This window comes from Mesoplodon bidens (genome assembly GCF_964165515.1).
Source record: "Mesoplodon bidens genome assembly, chromosome: 1".
Classification (NCBI taxonomy): Eukaryota; Metazoa; Chordata; class Mammalia; order Artiodactyla; family Ziphiidae; genus Mesoplodon; species Mesoplodon bidens.
Genome location: NC_138176.1, coordinates 148,635,423 through 148,656,542, shown reverse-complemented (window position 1 = coordinate 148,656,542; position 21,120 = coordinate 148,635,423). Strand labels below are relative to the sequence as shown.

Below are 21,120 nucleotides of genomic sequence, written 5' to 3'. Positions count from 1 at the left end.
CAAAACTATAGAAGACATTTCTATAGTATAAAAATTTTTATGACATTTTAGTTTGCAACAGATTATAGAGTCATTTTAAAATTTTTATGAAAATGAAAGGTTTTATGAAGAGAGGCATATTGTAGTTGCCAATAATTTTTGCACCATTGTAGTTATCAATAATATTTTTCTTATGGTTATTTCTCTTTGTCCTATGTTGCAGCCCTCCAGACTAATTCAGAGAATACAGTAACATGTCTCTTTCTAGGATGACAGCTACTAATTCCTGTTGCCTTCACTTCTCTGAAAATTGTGCTATTTAGGGAAGTGAAGGACATTCCTTCAGGAGAGTGTAAGGGAACATAGAGGAGCTAGATGTGGTCAGCTGGTGAAAAGGGGGCAAAAAGAAGGGGAAATGAGTTTGAGGAGAGAAAATTAAAAATTGGTAATTTCATAATGACTTTATCCACCTTCACCCATGGAACCAGGCTTTACCTCTGAAATGAATTTCTTCTTAATCAGTTTAAACTATCAAAACTATAGCATATTATGTAACAAGTTAGGGCCTGAAAGTCATCTTTCTGATTCATCTTCATTCAAAAATACTTAAAGGCTTATTATTTTTCTAGATTAATTACTGAATCCTTTTTCTTTTAAAATTTCTTTACAGGTTTTGATAACACTTGTAATTTGTATGTTGGTTATTATTAATATAGGCATCATAAGAGATGGAGACAAAATGAGTTCATATATTCAAATATCTTTTACTTGGGGATATTTACCGCCTTCTAATCTTCAGAATATGGAATTCTGAACTGTGATGCTGGAATAATAACAAATATAGAACAGTCCTCTATAATCATTTGTGTAATGGAGAGAGGGGAATATCTTTACATAGGTAACTAGTGTATTTAATTTTTTTAAATTTAATTAGTTCATGATTTAGCATTATTTTAAGGGAATAGGAGCCATGAATAATTTTGATTGGAGATCATTTGAATTAATATGGTTTCATTGTTTTGTATTTTCTTTGGATACTTGTTGCCATAAAAAGAATAAAGTATATATTAAAAGGTTCAGGGTTTATCATTTTTGGGATAAAACCATTCCCATTTGGTGGGAAACCAAAGAGTAATCATCTTTTTATTTGAAACCAATGCAATGTATCAAGAATATTCTAACAAAATTAGAAAAAAAAAACCCAAAACATTCATTCGTTTACCAGCATTAGTTATGAAAATCTTAACATGTATCTACTACCTGGAGAGATTATGCATATGTGAATATAAAATTTATATACATGTATAAGCTTAGAAAGGTTGTACACACATAGGTCACTATAATTTACTTCCTTCAACAGAAGTAGTTTGCATAGCTAATGATTACTGAAATTAAGTTAATCTATTCTTTAGTGTCCATATTAAAGTATGATCTTGATGGAATATTCATTATGACAGAAAAAGATTGTTTTTTTTTTTACTGAGGTAGCTATGTGCATACTTCAAGAAAATACAATTGTCATTTTTAGTTGTAGGAGCTATAAAAATAAGAAAATTATATGTTTTAAAATTTAAAATAAATGTTTTTAAAATGCTAATCAAGAAGATTGAGAAAGTAAATAATAAGATGGGAGTGAACAGTTCACATCTGCAGTGACCAAACTATTTCTAAAATATTATTTCAAAAATAAAATGTACTTAGAGAACATGTCTTTGATTTTTAGATATAAGAGGGGAAATCTGTTAAAGAAATTTAATATTCCTGGTGGTTTAAAATTTCTATCCCAACATCTTATTGCAAAAAAGTAAAAAGCATTCTAGATTTTAGAAACGTCATTTGTGTGTATACTTTTACTTTTCCATTTTTTTCCCTAGATTAAATATATCTAATTCTCCCATCCTCCTTTAGTTCTCCAGCTCTGAGTCTTTGATGTTCGTTATGAGGATAAATTTATTTGCCCCCAGCTTTTTGATTAAGCAGTCTCTCTAGGTGTTTGCCCTTCTACTGTAAACAAATCAAAAACTATCACTGTTAATGTCAAAAGAAGCTATACTGATATTCATCAGATTTTGTATATAACTTGGAAATAGTTATTTTCATTATATAATATTTGCAAATAATAAAATATATAGTAAACATTTTATTTGAGTATACTATAGATTGATATCACATGGTGGGGAAGTACAATATACGAAGAATTTCTCATTTAAGCGGTCATAATACTTGCATAGACCTCAGAACTTAGATTGAAATTTTGAGTTATTAGAAAAAAGGGAAGACAACTTAGTGGTTTTACATACACAGAATCATAGCACCTTCAGTGGGTCCAGACAAGTTAAAGCAGAAGTTAAGAGGCAGCATATGTTGCTAATATTTTGATCAGTTGTATTCTAAGTAGGAGAAATGTCTCCCTGAGCCTTCGACTTATGGTAATTTCTGCTGTCACACATCTAAGTGATTTGAAAGTTTCTTATCTTTTAACTTGGATCTTGGGTCTATAGCCTAGCCACTTTCTGCCTATGGAATCATCTCTAAGTCATTACTTTGTTATTAAAATACAAACTTTGTTTTTTATACCATGAGGAATTTTAGACCCTAAGTAACAGTTGTGACCTATGTGAGCCGTAGGTTCCAATGACTTTAACTCAGGATGAATTTTCACCAGGGCCAGCCAGGTTTACATAGTGGCTCACCATGTGACCATAGCTTAAACACGGTTTACACTTTACTGGATTTGCCAATTTTGAAATTATGTAATATTGACATATTGGAGAAATTTTCATTACTTCAACCTTTGTTTATAAAGTTAGGGTTTAATATTTTATATATCAGACTATTTTTAGTCAATATGTATAAAATACTTCTATACAAATATCCCAAAATTATAATAGCTAATATTGGTTGAGTGCTTGCTATCTGTGAGACACTGTTCTAAGCATTTTAGCACTATATTACCTCATTTAGTCTTCACAAATTTCTGAGTTAGATTGCTATTATTATCATTCTAATTGTAGAGATGAGGCCAATGAGGCACAGAAAGGGTAAGTAACTTGCTCAAGATTAGTAAGTAAAATGAAACTGCATTTAAAAAACTAAAGTTTATATTTTTACAATAGTTTTAGATTTACAGGAAAATTTCAAAGATAGTAATAGTGAGTTCCTTATAGCCCACACCCAGTTTTCCCTATTACTAATATGTTAATATGGTGTATCTGTTACTGTTGAACCAGTATGGTACATTATTATTAACTAAAGCCCGTACTTTATTCAGATTTCCTTAATTTCCTTTTTTCTACTACAGAAAATGTCCTAACGTCCTTTTTTCTGTTATAGTCCAGGATACCAGTTACATTTAATCATCAGGTCTCCTTAGGCTCCTCTGGGCTGTGACAGTTTCTCAAACTTTCCTTGTTTGATGACCTTAGCAGTTTGGGGAGTAGTGGTCAGGTGTTTTGTAGAATGTCTTACTCAGTTGGGATTTGTCTGATATTTTTCTCATGCTTAGGTGGGGGTTGATGAGTTTTAAGGAGGAAGACCACAAAGGTAAAGTACCATTTTCAGCACATCATATCAAAGATACATATCATCAATCTAACTTATCATTGTTGATATTGACCTTGATCATTTGGAAATAGCTGCATTTTGAACCCAAACGATTAACATGTAGATTTCATGCACACATACCAGTAAGCAGTTCTCTGTGACTATTCATTTAATCAATGAGTTCAACTTGGATCAACTTAACAGTTAATGATTCAATCTATCCAGTTTCACTTTCTCTCCTCAACTAATTTTCTCAGCCTGGTTCTTGAAAAAGCCAACCCTGGCTGGCATACAGGTATAATCTCTCTCAACACACCCACAACCCTTTACCCACAGTCATCCGATCTGTCTTATCCGTTGTTTGCTACTCTGTGTTTCAACTGCAGATACCCTTGAACTCTTCTATACCTTGTCAGTTGATTTGCTATTCTTTGAGTCATCTTGAAGGCATTTAGGTCCTTCTCTCCCAACAAGGGGTTATCTTCATAATATACCATTTCTCAAGTGCTATCTCCTTTTTCTTGACCGTCTTTAGGTTGTCTCTGTATCTCCTTGTTTGAACCATTCTATTAATTCTGGTTCACTTTAAAATTAAAATCTTATATGTTTCCACATGAAAAAAATTTTGCTTCCAGAGATGGCAAAGAAGTTCAGCTACATTGTACTTGTATCTGGGAAGGATGTATTGCAGTGTCCTCCCTCACATATGTATGCCCAAGTCATATCATGGATTCCCTTGACATAAGCCATGGAACCTCTCCCCAGAAAACCGTCTGTATATGTGTGTGCACATACATGTGCATATGTGCACATGTGTGTTAAATATTTCATATGGGGTTCAAGGAATTCGTGAACCCTCTAAAACCTGTCTGTACACTGTATCAATCAGTGTTCTTAGTTTTAAGCAACTGAAAATGGCTGGTTTAAACAGAATAGGAATTTATTGGAATCATATTAGTTCCTAGAAAGAATCAGCTTAGGAAAAATGTTGAGCATTACAGTTGCACAACTGGTCTTTATAAGTCCAGATTTTTAAGGCAAAAGAACCTTTTATGACACTTATTGCTTATATTTTATTTTCATCTAGTTGGAACTGGATAGTGAAGTTTTACATTTTTAGAATTACGATATATTAGGCATGAAAACAATGATACACATACACACCCCACATAATCACTCATATGCACAGAGCCATATAATTTGTCCATTTAACTTTAGGGAATATATTAGTAGAGAATAGGCTAAGATAATATAACAAAGAGATTCAGAAATATAGTGGCTCAAATAAAATAGAAGTTTATTTCTCTGTCACCTAACAAATGGGGAAGTGGCCCAGGGCAGACAGGTAGCTCTGCTACACAAGTTCCCTCAGAGACCCAAATTCCTTCCATAGTGTTTCTCCATCCTGTAGGGTGTTATTATTTCTTTATGGTCAAAGCTTCCTCAGCTCCCCCTCTGCATTCTAGCCTATGGGAAGGACCAAAGAAAGAAAAGGGAGGACATTAAGCAAATAACACAAGTTGCATGTATCATTTCTGCTCACGTGCCATTGTTGAAAACCTAGTCACATGGCCACAACTAGTAGCAAAGGAGGCACAGCTGTGGCTTCTGCCTGGGTAGCTGTGTGTCCAGCTAAAACTCATTACTGTGGTAGATGTGAAGAATGGTTTGGAGATTATAATCAACAGGGTGCAAGAGGTGAGGACAGCTGGATAGAACTCTTCGGAATCTTTGGATCTAATTTTTTAATGAGTTTTTTCCCATATTATTTACTATTTTTACCACTGAGATGTGAGCAAATAGAGATAAGCAAAAATGGAAAAACAAAAATGACAAATTACCCTGCCACCCCAAAATAATAACCATTAACAATTTGAGGAAGTATCCTTCCAGTATATTTTAGGTAAGTATAGAATAAAAATATGTTTTTAGAATAAAAATCTGAATCTTATTGTACATACTGTTTTGTAACCTTTTTTGCCCTAATGTAAACATAAAATTAAGACTCTTTTGGTCAAAAAAGGCAGAAGCCCAACTCAAACTGACAAGCAAAAAGTAGAACATTTTGATTCACATAAGTAAATAAAAACTCAACTTTAGACATGATGAATCCAGATACTCAAATAACACCAGAAATCCTTTTTTTTCCCCCTCTTTAGTATCTGTTTTCCTTTGTGATGGCATTTCCTTAGGCAGGCTTTCTTTGTGGTAGCAAAAAGCCACTAGCAGCTTCAGGTTTACTTTTTATCAGCTTAACCTCCTCAATGGAAAGAGAGTGACTCTTTTCCAAGAGTACCAACAAACGTCTTGAAATGGACTCTCATTGGTCTTGTTTGGATCTTACGTCCACCCAAATCAATCATTATAACCAGAAGATATGATACTCTTGTTGGCCAGGCCTCAGTCGCTTGCTCACCTCTGCCCAGGGGGAAGACTCAACTCTGCCCAAGCCCTGTAAACTGAGGTAGGGTATGTGTGGTTTCCCAAAAGGTCGAGATGGGTCTGTTACCATAGAAAGAATCCTGGATAGGCAAAAGCAGTGTGCAGTAAAACAGCTTGCTATGTCATTAAATGTTCTCCTGTATCTTTTTGAATGGCTGCATCATTCTCCCTTGCACAGACATACCTTTTGGTTATTTAACCAATATTCTAATTTTTTTGGAATTTAGATTGTTTCCAATATTTTCTTGTTAGAAACAACCTGTGATAACCCCTTCCCCATAGTTAGATCTCTACATACAGGTGACCATTTCCTCTGGATAAAGTCCCAAGGGTGTGCACATTTTTCGGGTTTTTGATCTGTATTCTCAAAGTTATTTCAGGAACATTACTCCTCTTTTAATTCTCAGCAGCATCGTATGAGAGGGCCCACTGGCCCTTCTCCTTCACACTGGTTATTTAAGAGAGTCTGATTCTTATATAAACAACATTTGACTCTTTTCACCGCAGATATTCTGACTGCAGGACCAGCAGAGAACTCCTTAAATTCCAAAATGAAAAGTATTTCTCTTGAGAAGGGAAGAGGTGAAGGTATTCTTTTTCTTTGCCTCTTGCCATTTCTCTTTATGCACCTGCCTTGTCCTCTCCTTAAAAGAGACAACCCCAACTCCTCTTCATCCTTGCTCATCTAAACCTTAAGATGTATTTCAGATCTCACCTGCTGCTTGTTGCCTTTCTGAACACCAGCCCATACTGATCTTTCCTTTCTGTAAATTCTGATCGCAGTTACGTTCCAATTGGGGATGTACAAGATGATCTGTTGGAGAAATTGTAATTATATGTCTATATACTAGAATGTTTATTTACATTTTATTTTTTAAATCTCTTTTTTTCTGTTTTATAATGTAAATAATAATTGTACAATGATATACGTATATCTTTTATAAACTCATAAATATCCATATATTGGGGTACATGCTTAAAAGTATACTGAAAAGGATATGCATAAAAATTTTTTTAGAGACTGCTAGCCTATACTAAGCAATTTACATTCTTATTTTACATTTGTGACTTTGAATATGTGTAAAAGATGTCAAAAGATTCATGATATAGTAATCTGCACTTTGGCAAAAGCATGAATTCTGAATGCCAGAAGCTATGAGGCAGCTTATCACTTACCTGGGGAGTGAGCCAAACAGACCACTTAGAGTTTCAATGCTGCTTTGTTTTCTACTCAAAATCATATACAGTATAATTCTTGTGAAGTGATTTTTTTTGTTTGTTTTGTTTTGTTTTTGCGGTACGCGGCCCTCTCACTGTTGTGGCCTGTTGCAGAGCACAGGCTCCGGACGCGCAGGCTCAGCGGCCATGGCTCACGGGCCCAGCCGCTTCGCGGCATGTGGGATCTTCCCGGACCGGGGCACGAACCTGTGTCCCCTGCATTGGCAGGCGGACTCTCAACCACTGTGCCACCAGGGAAGCCCTGTGAAGTGATTTTTAAAACTTCTTTTTGAAAAATTACTCCATTAAGAAAGCCTAATGCAAGTTCTGGTGATGATAGTGAGGAAATCTAAATAGTTTCTAATAAAAAGGTAATATTGGCCATGGTGCATATTGTGTGCACACAAATGTGTGAAATCTGAAGAATTGCAAGTATTAGTGTTGCTGTTTACTTTTTTCCACTTTATAAAACTTAAGTCTTCAAATTCTAAGTCCCTTCACTAAAAAAAAAAAAATCATACCTTCTTTGCATCCCCAGTTTCTAACAACTGGTGCAGTGCTGCATCTCAGGAGTTACTCTATAAATAGTTGGTGATTTGATTTGTTTGATACTTGCCTCTTTTCTATGTTTAGGCATTTTCTGACTTACAAATTCATAGCCTACTGCAGAGGGTCAATAAGCTAAAAATTAAATGTCTCCCGGTAGCCTGGAAATATCCAGCAATGTAGAGTTCATTACAGTGAACGTCTGTTACAAAAGATTTGAATGAACTCATGATGCAATTCTTTGAAATATGACTTACCATCTTAGTAACATCAAAGAAATAAAAGTAAGCAGAAATGTTAGATATATTTTCTCTGTTACCATGTAAAGATCTAGTAGAAATCACAGAGAAATATGTTTTAAATGCTCCATAAATGGCCTATTCCCAGATGTTTATATTGTGGGCTAGGGTGTCTGCTGGGTTTGTTAAAGGCCATTTTAATTAGGAATCAGGAAATTTAGTTATAAAAATTGATAATGTTAGCGATCGTTTTTTAGGAAGACAACCAAACAAACAACATTGTATAAGACAAAAGACTGAGACTACAGGCCTTCCCATTGGCCTTTGAAAAGCAAGGATCTACTAATAGGAGTTTATTTACCTTGATTGTGTACTTATTCTGTGCTAGGGTTATGCATTCATTTAATAATCCTCCCATGAAGGATCCTCTAAAAGAAAGTACTGTGTATTACTTATTCCTGTATTGCTATTGGAGGTAAGACTTAAGAGAAGTTAAATAACTCATCCAGATACATAGTGACAGAGTTGAATCAGCACTATGCAATAGAACTTTATGCAATGATGGAAATGTTCTATATCTGCACCATCCAATCTGGCAGCCACTAGCCCCATGGGGCTACTTGAGCATTTGAAATATGACTAGTTCAACTAAAGAACTTTTTTATTTTATTTTATTTTAATTAAAATAGCCACATGGGGGCTAGTAGCTACTATATTGGACAGCACAGCTCTAGAACCTTCCTAAAATGCTCTTAATCACTACCCCACACCTCTCCAATTCAAGCTTCCAAACCAAAACACATAATAAAGAAAAGAAATAGTAAGAAAGTACTGACATTATAAATTACACAGAGCCAGAGTATTAAAAACATTTGATTAGCCAGAGGTAGAGATGTTATCTCTGCCCCATGGAAACCTAAGAGACTCTTGATGTCTTAACCCTAGCTAAGGGGCAGTAACAGAGCAGTAGACTTTTGTCTAGGATCCTGAATTCTCATGTCTTTTGTTGTTGTTGTTATTGTTAACTTATCCTCATTCATATTGTACTATCATTCTCCCTTCATACCCTTGGTCCTTGCACTCACTGATGCCTTAGGGTAAAGGTAAGCAAAAATTTCCATTCCTTTGTGAGTGATTTGACCAACATTCTGAATGCCTCCTGATCCCTGGTTTTGTATCCAGCTGCCTATATGTCCTTGGCTGATCACTTTGAGCCATTTGGGGCCTCAAAATTTTCTCATCTGCAAAATAAGGGAGTTGAATTAAATGACTACATAGGTTCCTTCTAGATGTAAAAATTCTGTGTATAATGGTTCTGATACCTAGGTTCTACAGTTGTATGGATATGCAGTAAATTCTTTTTTTAAGTAAATTCTTCCATTATTAAAATTGTATGTGCAAGGCCCCAAATTTCTTAAAACAGAACAAGAAACACTAGAAAGCTCTGCAGCTCTTTAAGCCTGAGTAGCTCTGTTCCTACCCCTTTCATGTTCCTTTTGTGAATGGATAGCTTTGCTTTTCCATAGACTACAAATCAGAAGCCTGCACTTCTTTTGATCCTTCATTTGGAGCAGTGGGAGTGATTGCTATACCCAGAAATCTCTGAATCAATTGTCACATTGAAATAACATGTTTATTTAACATGTGATAGCAACTGAAGCCTTGAAAGCAAATTAAGAAGTTGGAAATGTTCAGCAGAGAGTGTAAATAGGAGTAGAAAATTTGAATTCCTAGGAGCCAAATAGCTAAGACAAATCAGCAAAGAGGGTAAGGTTGGTGGTCAAGAGGACAGCTGGTCCCTCTTTTCTAGGACCTTCCCAAATCCAACCCAGAGTTGCCACAAGAGGATGTGGGCCCAGGGGAGCCAGTCTTAAGTCCTGGAGCCGAGGCTGTCTCTCTAACAGCCCTTGGACGGGCCTACCCATAAGGCCTTCCAGAACCTCCAGATCCTGTTCCTCCACTTGATGTGACCTCTTTTTAGGTGTTTGAATGCCTTCAGACAGGTCCTCCTATCTCTTTAGGGCTGTGGTTGTTAACTTGTAGATCAGTGAACAGGCTTCAGGGGGCTCTAAGAATCTCCTCGGAAATTGTATGCAAAATTGTGTAAGGCAACTATGCATTTATTTGGGAAAAGCTTCAACAGATTCTCAGAAGCGTTGGATGATGCAATAAAAATTAAACACCTCTTTTAAAAAAAGTTTGAAATATTATTTTAGAATCATAAATACTTGTTTTGTTAATGTGTACATAAACAATTTTGATGTTTTACCTTTATGCTCATTTTGAATATAACATATTCTATTAAGTTTTACTAGTACATTTAAAATATTCAAAGAAATTCAGTTTACAAGTCTGAAGTAAAGTATCTATTGTGTATATCAATGTTTTGAATCTGTAAGTCGAACACATGTTGATTTGTGTAATGTATCCATCTCTTGCCTGAAGTGTACTGGTGGTCTTCAGCCTGTGATGTGTTAGGATCGCACATAGGGCTTTAAAAAATATGATGTTCAGGTCTCACTTCAGACCTACTGAATCAGTCTTAAGGAATGAGACCTTGAACACAAATGCCGAAATGCTTTCCAGATTATCCTGATTCATGTCATAGACTGAAGAACTAAACACTCTGAAAGTTCTTGACAAGAAAAAAGATGGTCTCTTTATTAATTGGGCTTATACCAACATCAAAGCTAGCCTATAATAATTTAGTGATGTTGGTGTTATGAAGTTCTATTGTTCTTTCAAAATTTGACATGGATTAACATTTATGTTTGGATGATGGCAGTTCATCACTCAAAAACATTCAACTAACTCATTGTCTAGTCATTACTGAGAATTTATTATATAGTATAAGAAATGTAATACAAAATATAGGAGCCCTAAAAAAAGTACTTGATTTATTTACCTCATATTTTCTTGTTCTTGAAAGAATTTGGGCTTATAAAAATCAGGTGTTCTAATCTTCCCTCATCCTTAGATCACTAATACTCAATCATTGTCAGTATTTTGACAATATAAAACTTCATTTTATTGAGAAATGTTTTAAATCTTCAAATTGGTATTCATCAAGATCAACATTACTTGTTTTTGCTTATGTTACATTTTTCCTAGACTTTAAAATGGTTTCTAATTCTCATTTATTTATATAAGCAGCATATAGTTACACATTACTCAATACATTTTTATACTAATGATCTTAAATGTAAAGTTGAGTATTTTATACCAGATTTCCCAAGTCATTACACCAATAATATTCATAGTGTGCAATATATACCTTCTAGATAATATATATTTTGCTTCTGTTATCATTATTGACAGCTATCCCCCAAGAACATATTTTAGGACCCATATTTGTATGGCGTTGAAAATGCAATGGGCTGGGAGGATTTAGCTAGAGATATTTATTAGTCGAGGCACTGCTAACTTTCAAAACTGATAAATCTCAATCAACGTGAGAGTCCTTGTGAGTATAGTCTGTGTGTACAGTCTTCTCAATTAAGAACACTCCTGTGTATATTTTACCTCTTCCTCCATATAAGTCCTCAGTCCACATGGACATAGAAAGAAAGAATGGGAGATACACACCTGCTCTTAGCCACTCTAGCCTGGAGTTGACACAGTTCATTTCGATCATAAGACCACACCTATCTGCGAGAGAGGCTGGGAAATGTAGTCTAGCTATATTCCCAGGAGAAAAAGAAAAAGGGTTTTGGTGAACACATAGCATTCTCTACGAAAGCCCTATTTCTGCCGTGAACAAACTCTCTGGCTTTTGGCAAAACACTTAATCTCCTTGGCTTCAGTTCCCTTTATTTTAAAAGATCCAAAGACTTTTTGATAAGATTATTATATATTTATATTAAGAAAATTCTCTTAAGATATAGTGAGGCTTAATTCAACAAAGCATTTATCAGAATCATTATATCCTTAAAAGTAGATCTGATGAGAAATGATAACTAAATTACGGCATAGTCGGTGGTTTTGTAGTTAATTGCATAACCAAGGGATGTTGATTACTTGATTCAAGTGATCTTGGAGAAGGGATCTAGGGGAGAGGGGTGGGTTTAGGATTTCATTCTTAGTCCCAATCTTTTCACTTTTTCACCATTTCCATCAATGAATCATAATGAAAATATAGAACTCATACTCTTCAGATTATAATTTGGAAATTTCAAATAATTTTTAGATACCTGGGTTAGGCCATCAAATTCTTTTAAGCTATAATCTAAGTTATAGGTTACCTGGGCTATTGAAGACTAGTCAAGAATCAAATGATTTATTTATAATTTATAGTGATTTATTTATAATGATCTATTAATAATTATTTATAATTTATAATTATTTATAATTTATAATTTTATAATATATTTTGTATTCTAAACAGTTATAAATGAACTGTGAACATAACCCATTTTTAAATAAAGGATGGCTTGGGTTTATATCTCCAAAAGAGTTTAATTCCCTTTCTGCCTTCAAAAAATGATCTCTTGGGCTTCCCTGGTGGCGCAGTGGTTGAGAGTCTGCCTGCCAATGCAGGGGACACGGGTTCGTGGCCCGGTCCGGGAAGACCCCACATGCCGCAGAGTGGCTGGGCCCGTGAGCCATGGCCGCTGAGCCTGCGCATCCGGAGCCTGTTCTCCGCAACGGGAGAGGCCACAACAGAGGCCCGCGTACCGCAAAAAAAGCAAACAAACAAACAAAAAACTCTTATGCCCTTAAATATAATGTTGGAGCTATGACTATCGATATGAATATAGTTTGGCTCTTTTTTCAGCAGAGACGTCGTATTGACCAGAGAAGAGACCTCAGGAACAGGCAAAGAGTATATGTAGCTATTAACTAGAAGGTATCACATTCACAATGTTTGCAGGACACACATGTGATTTGAGCCATCATTTGATTTTCAAAGGCAAAAATGATGAATGATCGTTCATTAGTATAGACTGATAGCATTGCTTCTATTACATTTGAAGGATTTAAAAGGACTTAATAGGAAAGATATTTTTAATGTGTTAGCGACTTTTCAAAATGTGTGTTTTCTTTCTTTTCAGGACTTCCAATAGCAGTCAGACATTATCATCCTGCCATACTATGGAGCCATGTTCATCAGATGAATTCTTCCAAGCCCTTAATCATGCTGAACAAACATTCAAAAAGATGGAAAACTATTTGAGACACAAACAGTTATGCGATGTAATTCTAGTTGCTGGTGATCGCAGAATTCCAGCTCATAGGTAATTGTTTTCTAAATCTCTATATGTGTGAAATATTTCCTTGATCATTTAATTATGTATGTTGAGGTAACTTGTTCTAATTGATTATGCAATGGACTCTTTTGGTAAAGTGGTATATTTCATGGAGTTTCTGCAAAGAAGACAGTGCATATGGAATTATTAGACATTAAATGACCCCAAAAGGATCACTTTCCCTCTGTAGAAGCATAAAATCAAAACATACCAGCCTGAAATTAGTATTGTTTGGTATAGATTTCAGCTACTATGAGCAGCACTCCACCTAATTCTATCTATTAAATAACTTTCAATAAGCTCAGTAGAAATTAGAGCTTTGAGTATTTAGAAACAAAAAGTCTGGTGGAATGGAGTGGCAAAACTGTTGAGTTTTTAAATAGCCACATCTATTCCAACTTCTGTTTGCCTGCCTCCAAGAAATATGAAAAGCAGTGGTGCTAGGGAATAAAAGCCTTTAACAGAAATTAAGTATTACTTCTTGATGTAAGAAAATGAAATGGAAGCTGTTAAATAAATAACAATTCATTATTTTTCTCCTAATAATTACATATTTAATTGTTCAGTGTTAATCACCATTATGATCCCAAAGGTTTTTTTTTATAATACCTTTCAAAACTAATTAATACTGTGTCCCAAAATTTTGTTAAACCCTCCAAAGTGAAAGTAAAATTACAAAAAATGGGCTTGGTCTTAAAGTTTTCAGTTACTCAGTTCAGCATACATTTATTGAGATGCTACTATATATTGTGACAGAAAGTCCATGTTGTGAGCATGGGTTTATTAGAAAGATATTCCAAACTGAATTTCATACAGGCATCTCAAATTCCCTGTTTACAAAACAAAACTCATTACCTTACCTGCAATGCTTGTGAAAGCCATCACCATTTCACCTGGATTACCAGTGCAAGAAACTCCTAACTAGTCTCCCTGTTTGCGCTTTTCCCCCCTACGTTCCATTTTCTACACAGCTCCCTGAGTGATCCTTTAAAATGGAACTTAGATCTGGTTGCTTCTCTGATCAAACTTTCCAGTGCCTCCTCATGTCACAGTGTAAAAGCCCATGTCCTCACAGTGACTTATGTGACCCAGCCTGCCATTACCTCTTTACCGTTCTGCCCTCCTTTCTCACTCTACTTGAAGCACACTGACCCCTTTGTGGTCACTTGCATGTGGCAGGCATGCCGCTTCTGCCTTTGGATTTTTGCACTGGCTGCTACTCTGCCTGAATGCTGTTCCCAAATACCTGTGTGACTAATTCCTGCACCTCCTTCAAGTCTTTTCTCAAGTGTCACCTTCCCATGAGACCACCTATTTAAACCCACTCCCCATTTGCCCTTACCCTACTTTTTTCCCCATGGCACTTATCACTTTTTGATGTACTATAGAATTTACTTCTGCTGGGTATTGTTTGTCTCCCTATAGAATATAAGACTCCATAAGAGAAGGTATTAATACATCTCACGTATTTAGAACAGTGCCCAGTATTTATTAGGTGTGCATTATTTTTTGTTCAGTGAATAACTGAATGAATGGGCAGTTCTCAGAAGAAGAAACCTGAATGGCCAAAAAACATTTGAAAACACCTTCAACCTCGCTAACAATCAGGTGAATGAAAATTAAAACAACCATGAGATACCATTTAACACCTTGCAGGTGGCCAAAATTTTGACATCAACAATATTGTGGGGAAAGGTTAACTCTTAGGCAGTGCTGGTGCTAGACTAAACTGGCACAGCTCTTTGGAGAGCAGTTTGGCAAACCATAGGATTCAGCAGTGCCCTCCTGGGGAGAGAGGTGAAGGGAATTAGAGAGGAACACAGAGAGAGCTTCAACTATTACCTGTATCATAATTTCTACTTCTTTAACAAATGAATAAAGTAAATCTGTGTAAGTGTGCTGATATGGAAAATATCTTCAAGACATATTATCAAATGAAAAATGCACATTTCAAATACATATATTTATAACCTATTTTTGCTTATATATGACTCTCAATAATTTGGACAGAGACATACCTAATATATAATAATGTATTATAACAAAATACAAAGTATAGTTTTGTATTGTGATAACGATATAATTTTATAACAAAATTCAAACATTATAATATACTATAATAATTTAAAAATCATGAAGTTTAAAAATAACCTGCTAGGGACTTCCCTGGTGGTCCAGTGGCTAAGACTCCATGCTCCCAATGCAGGGGGCCCGGGTTTGATCCCTGGTCAGGGAACTAGATCCCACATGCTGCTACTAAGGGTTTGTATGCCAACAACTAAAAGATCCCACATGCTGCAACGAAGATCCCACACGTGGCAATGAAGACCTTGCACAGACCTGGCCAAATACATAAATAATATTTTTTTTAAATAACCTAAAACCAGTCTCAAATGTCTTCCATATATTGACTACATCTACAATTTAAAAAAAACTTAGGTTATTTTCAAAAGTGATAAAAAGAAGAACCTTTACATTTCCCCCCCCCATTTTTTATATCATCAGTTTAATGCTGTGAGCTTGTAGCTTTTTTTTCAGGATGTTAAAAAGGGATATATATATATATTTTTTTTTTTTTTTTTTTTTTATTTTTATTTATTTATTTATTTATTTTTTGCAGTATGTGGGCCTCTCACTGTTGTGGCCTCTCCCGTTGCGGAGCACAGGCTCCGGACGCACAGGCTTAGCGGCCATGGCTCACGGGCCCAGCCACTCCGCGGCATGTGGGGTCTTCCCGGACCGGGGCACGAACCTGTGTCCCCTGCATCGGCAGGCGGACTCTCAACCACTGCGCCACCAGGGAAGCCCCAAAAAGGGATACTTAAGTAGTGAATGAGTAAATCATTTATGTCAGCAGAAAATTTTCAGTAATGGTAATTTGTTACTCAAAGGAAGGAGCTAGAGCATAAAGCAATTTGTCAAACTTAAAATGCATTTCTCAGTACCAAACACTTTCTATGGGTAACAAATTTTTTTTAAAAAGGAAAAGAAAAATAAGGAAAAAGAAAGCAGAAGCATTTACTAATGAATATCAGCTTTGATGTCACTGATTTGTTGTTTTTCTTCTAATATGTTCTTAGATTGGTGCTCTCTTCTGTCTCAGATTATTTTGCTGCCATGTTTACTAATGATGTCAGGGAAGCAAGACAAGAAGAAATAAAAATGGAAGGTGTAGAACCGAATTCACTATGGTCTTTGATTCAGTATGCATATACAGGTAATAAATCTGAAAATATGAATTTAAAACTTCGTAGATTTAAGTCGTATTGTTAGGTTTCAGATTTCTGCTTTTAATAAAGCCTGCCACAGCTAACAGTTAATTCTGCTGTTATAATCACCACCCCTGGTGGTATGTATATAGGTTAAAATCTCTATATTAGAACCTTTAAAATGGTTATCATAATTAAGCTATTGAATGATATTTTAAATGTTAAGGTAATAATTTGATGAGTTATGTTTTTTAATTATTGCATTTAAAATTTTAGTTATATGTAATAGATATATTACTAACTAAATCATTCTTTAAAAATTCTGGAAACAAGCTATTTTTAAATTTTAGTAGAAGTCACAAAGTGCTAATAGTATTTTTTCATGTTTAGTACTTTTTTTTTTGGAATGTCTTAAATCATCTATGTCTGGAATGCATGTAATGAGCTCTTGTTTAGAATTATTACTGTTAACACCAATTACCTTATAAACTAAAGTTAATATAATTCCATAGTTAATGGAATTTCTTTTTATCATTAAGGCCGCCTTGAATTAAAAGAAGATAATATTGAGTGCCTGTTATCTACAGCTTGCCTTCTTCAGCTTTCACAGGTTGTGGAAGCATGCTGTAAGTTTTTAATGAAACAGCTTCACCCATCCAACTGTCTTGGAATCCGTTCTTTTGCTGATGCTCAAGGTTGTACAGATTTGCATAAAGTGGCTCACAATTATACTATGGTATGTATTTTTTGAAAAGCAGGAAGGTATATGCTCTTTGCCTCATTCCTTATTGTTGCAGGCTTATGTACATGTTGCTGCCTTCCCATGGCTCTGCCGTATGTCTTGAGGTTCAGGCTCACTGTGTAGTTTGTCATATTTTCATTGAGTTATGAGGAAAAAACATCAAGTAATAGTTCTCCTGGATTTATGAGTCAAGCTTTAAGTTATTATAACCACTAAGAAGCAGAGCAGTAGCCTAGGACTATTCCATTCAAGATTTTTAGATCTGCTGCTTTTTAAAGCAGGATTTCCCCCAGACAGTTTATTTTGTAGCACATGGATGAATTTCAGAATTGTCCACATATTGATGGAAGTTGGTGATAGTGATTGTAGTGTATTGGTGCAGTACTAGTACAGAAGATAGGAAGATGAGAGGGAGACTTTTTATTAAGGATAAATCTGACTATACGTTAGAAGTGTCTTTAACTACATAGAAAAATGTTCTTATTAATTGTAGCAAATTATGTTGCTCAAACTAAAACACGGGGTTCTGATTCAGAAGCCTGGAGGATAGTAGATATAGATTGATCTAGGACAGCAAGAAAATAAGGGCATGTTGAGGGCATACTGTTGGGACCAGCCTCCACCATCTTAATAGTAGAGGGATTTGGGGAACGGAGGTGTGTGGATTTTTAAGGAATGATCATCCTGCTACACGTGGGTCTTCACACCGGGACAGTGATTGAAATTTTTGCTTTAAATGCTTCATTTAGGGCAATACAGCTTCTGAGAGAAGAAAGAATGTGAACATTCACATACACATATATCATTATCCATGTTACTGATTTAGTCAACATTTAGGAGAGATTTTTTTGTCTACCCTCTCCTCCATCCCCCTTCCTTCCATTGAACTGGTTTGTAGGTGAAGGGATTGAACAGTACTTTAGGAATCTTCTACTAGAGAAATAGAGATTTGGAAAAATTATAAGAATAGATATTTGTAACTATTAGGAAGATTAATTCTACTTACTTCATGAACTTAATGTGAGGATTAAATGAGTTAGTAGAAGTTTAGCACTTAAAACAGCGATTGATACATAGTATACCCAGTCAATAAATGATATCATCATCATCATCATCATTATTTAGATTTACTCTGTTCAACACAATAGGGATCTATGTGAGTGAGCAAAAGCACTCAGGCAAAAGCAGAACCTTTATTCTCCCCGTGGTGTAATCGCTTCTTAGAAATGTTTCTTATTTATGATGTCAAAGTGTTTCAAGTGAAAAAATAGAGATTGTGTGACAGGGCAGTACTGTAAGGACCTAGCATTGTATTAGCTTAACATCTTTTAAATTAAGTCCTTTGAAATATTTCCCCCCTGCCAAGCCTTTCTTTTTTTTTTTTTTTTTTAAGGAGACTGGCACCCTCTTTAAATGTTTGTTTATTGTTTTCTGAATTTTATTTATTTTTTATACAGTAGGTTCTTATTACTTATCTATTTTATGCATATTAGTGTATATATGTCAATCCCAATCTCCTAATTCATCCCACCACCACCCGCTTTCCCTCCCTGGTGTCTATATTTTTATTCTCTACATCTGTGTCTCTATTTCTGCCTTGCAAACCAGTTCATCTGTACCATTTTTCTAGATTCCACATATATGTGTTACTATATGATATTTGTTTTTCTCTTTCTGACTTACTTCACTCTGTATGACAGTCTCCAGGTCCATCCACATCTCCACAAATGACCCAATTTCGTTCCTTTTTATGGCTGAGTAATATTCCATTGTATATATATGTACCACTTCTTCTTTATCCATTCAGCTGTCGATGGGCATTTAAGTTGCTTCCATGACCTGGCTATTGTAAATAGTGCTGCAAGGAACACCGGGGTGCATGTGTCTTTTTTTTTTTTTTTTTTTTTTTTTTTGCGGTATGCAGGCCTCTCACTTTTGTGGCCTCTCCCATTGCAGAGCACAGGCTCCGGACGTGCAGGCTCAGTGGCCATGGCTGACAGGCCTAGCCGCTCCACGGCATGTAGGATCTTCCCGGACCGGGGCGCGAACCCACGTCCCCTGCATCAGCAGGCGGACTCTCAACCACTGCACCACCAGGGAAGCCTGCATGTGTCTTTTTGAATTATGGTTTTCTCAGGGTGTATGCCCAGTAGTGGGATAGCTTGGTCATATGGTAATTCTATTTTTAGTTTTGTAAGGAACCTCCATGCTGTTCTCCATAGTGGCTGTATCAATTTACATTCCCACCAAAATTTCAAGTGCAAGAGGGTTCCCTTTTCTCCACACCCTCTCCAGCATTTGTTGTTTGTAGATTTTCTGATGACTCCCATTCTAACCAGTGTTAGGGGATACTTCGTTGTAGTTTTGATTTGCATTTCTCTAATAATTAGTGATGTTGAGCAGCTTTTCATGTGCCTCTTGGCCATCTGTATGTCTTCTTTGGAGAAATGTCTATTTAGATCTTCTGCCCATTTTTGGATTGGGTTGTTTGTTTTTTTAATATTGAGATGCGTGAGCTGTTTATATATTTTGGAGATTAATCCATTGTCCGTTGATTCGTTTGCAAATATTTTCTCCCATTCTGAGGGTTGTCTTTTCGTCTTGTTTATAGTTTCCTTTGCCATGCAAAAGCTTTTAAGTTTCATTAGGTCCCATTTGTTTATTTTTGTTGTTATTTCAATTTTTCTAGGAAGTGGGTCAAAAAAGATCTTGCTGTGAATTATGTCAAAGAGTGTTCTTCCTATGCTTTCTTCTAAGAGTTTTATAGTGTCCAGTCTTACATTTAGGTCTTTAATCCATTTTGAGTTTATTTTTGTGTATGGTGTTAGGGAGTGTTCTAATTTCATTCTTTTGCATGTAGCTGTCCAGTTTTCCCAGCACCAGTTATTGAAGAGACTGTCTTTTCTCCATTGTATATCCTTGCCTCTTTTGTCATAAGATTAGTTGACCATAGGTGCATGGGTTTATCTCTGGGCTTTCTAGCGTGTTCCATTGATATATATTTCTGTTTTTGTGCCAGTACCATATTATCTTGATTACTTTAGCTTTGTAATATAGTCTGAAGTCAGGGAGTCTGATTCCTCCAGCTCCGTTTTTTTCCCTCAAGATTGCTTTGGCTATTCGGAGTCTTTTGTGTCTCCATACAAATTTTAAGATTTTTTTTGTTCTAGTTCTGTAAAAAGTTCCATTGGTAATTTGATAGGGATTGCATTGAATCTGTAGATTGCTTTGGGTAGTATAGTCATTTTCACAATATTGATTCTTCCAAACCAAGAACATGGTATATCTCTCCATCTGTTTGTGTCATCTTTGATTTCTTTCATCAGTGTCTTGTAATCTTCTGAGTACAGGTCTTTTACCTCCTTAGATAGGTTAATTCCTAGGTATTTTATTCTTTTGTTGCAATAGTGAATGAGATTGTTTCCTTAATTTCTCTTTCTGATCTTTCATTGTTAGTGTATAGGAATGCAAGAGATTTCTGTGCATTAGTTTCATATCCTGCAACTTTACCAAATTCATTGATTAGCTCTAGTAGTTTTCTGGTGGCATCTTTAGGATTATCTATGTATAGTATCATGTCATTTGCAGTGACAGTTTTACTTCATTTCCGATTAGGATTCCTTTTATTTCTTTTTCTTCTCTGATTGCGGTGGCTAAAACTACCAAAACTATGTTGAATAGTGGTGAGAGTGGGCAACCTTTTCTTGTTCCTGATCTTAGAAGAAATGGTTTCAGTTTTTCACCACTGAGAACGATGTTGACTGTGGGTTTGTCATATACGGCCTTTATTATGTTGAGGTAGGTTCCCTCTATGCCCACTTTCTGGAGAGTTTTTATCATAACTCAGTGTTGAATTTTGTCAAAAGCTTTTTCTGCATCTATTGAGATGATCATATGGTTTTTATTCTTCAATTTGTTAATATGGTGTATCACACTGATTGATTTGCATATATTGA

The 21,120-nt window shown here is 35.5% G+C and overlaps 1 protein-coding gene across 4 annotated transcripts in view; it reads left to right on the top strand.

Moving 5' to 3' along the window:
• KLHL5 (kelch like family member 5) overlaps positions 1-21,120 on the top strand; it is a 76,916-nt gene that overhangs the window by 19,585 nt on the left and 36,211 nt on the right. For 2 of the 4 annotated variants that reach the window (XM_081234774.1, XM_081234775.1), the window contains 3 exons: positions 13,019-13,201; positions 16,294-16,430; positions 16,962-17,158. In XM_081234774.1, the coding sequence (XP_081090900.1) occupies positions 13,019-13,201; positions 16,294-16,430; positions 16,962-17,158 (517 nt within the window). Of the gene's footprint in view, positions 1-6,747; positions 6,793-13,018; positions 13,202-16,293; positions 16,431-16,961; positions 17,159-21,120 lie in introns of all 4 variants that reach the window. The other 2 variants (XM_081234776.1, XM_081234773.1) reach the window with 2 other exon arrangements.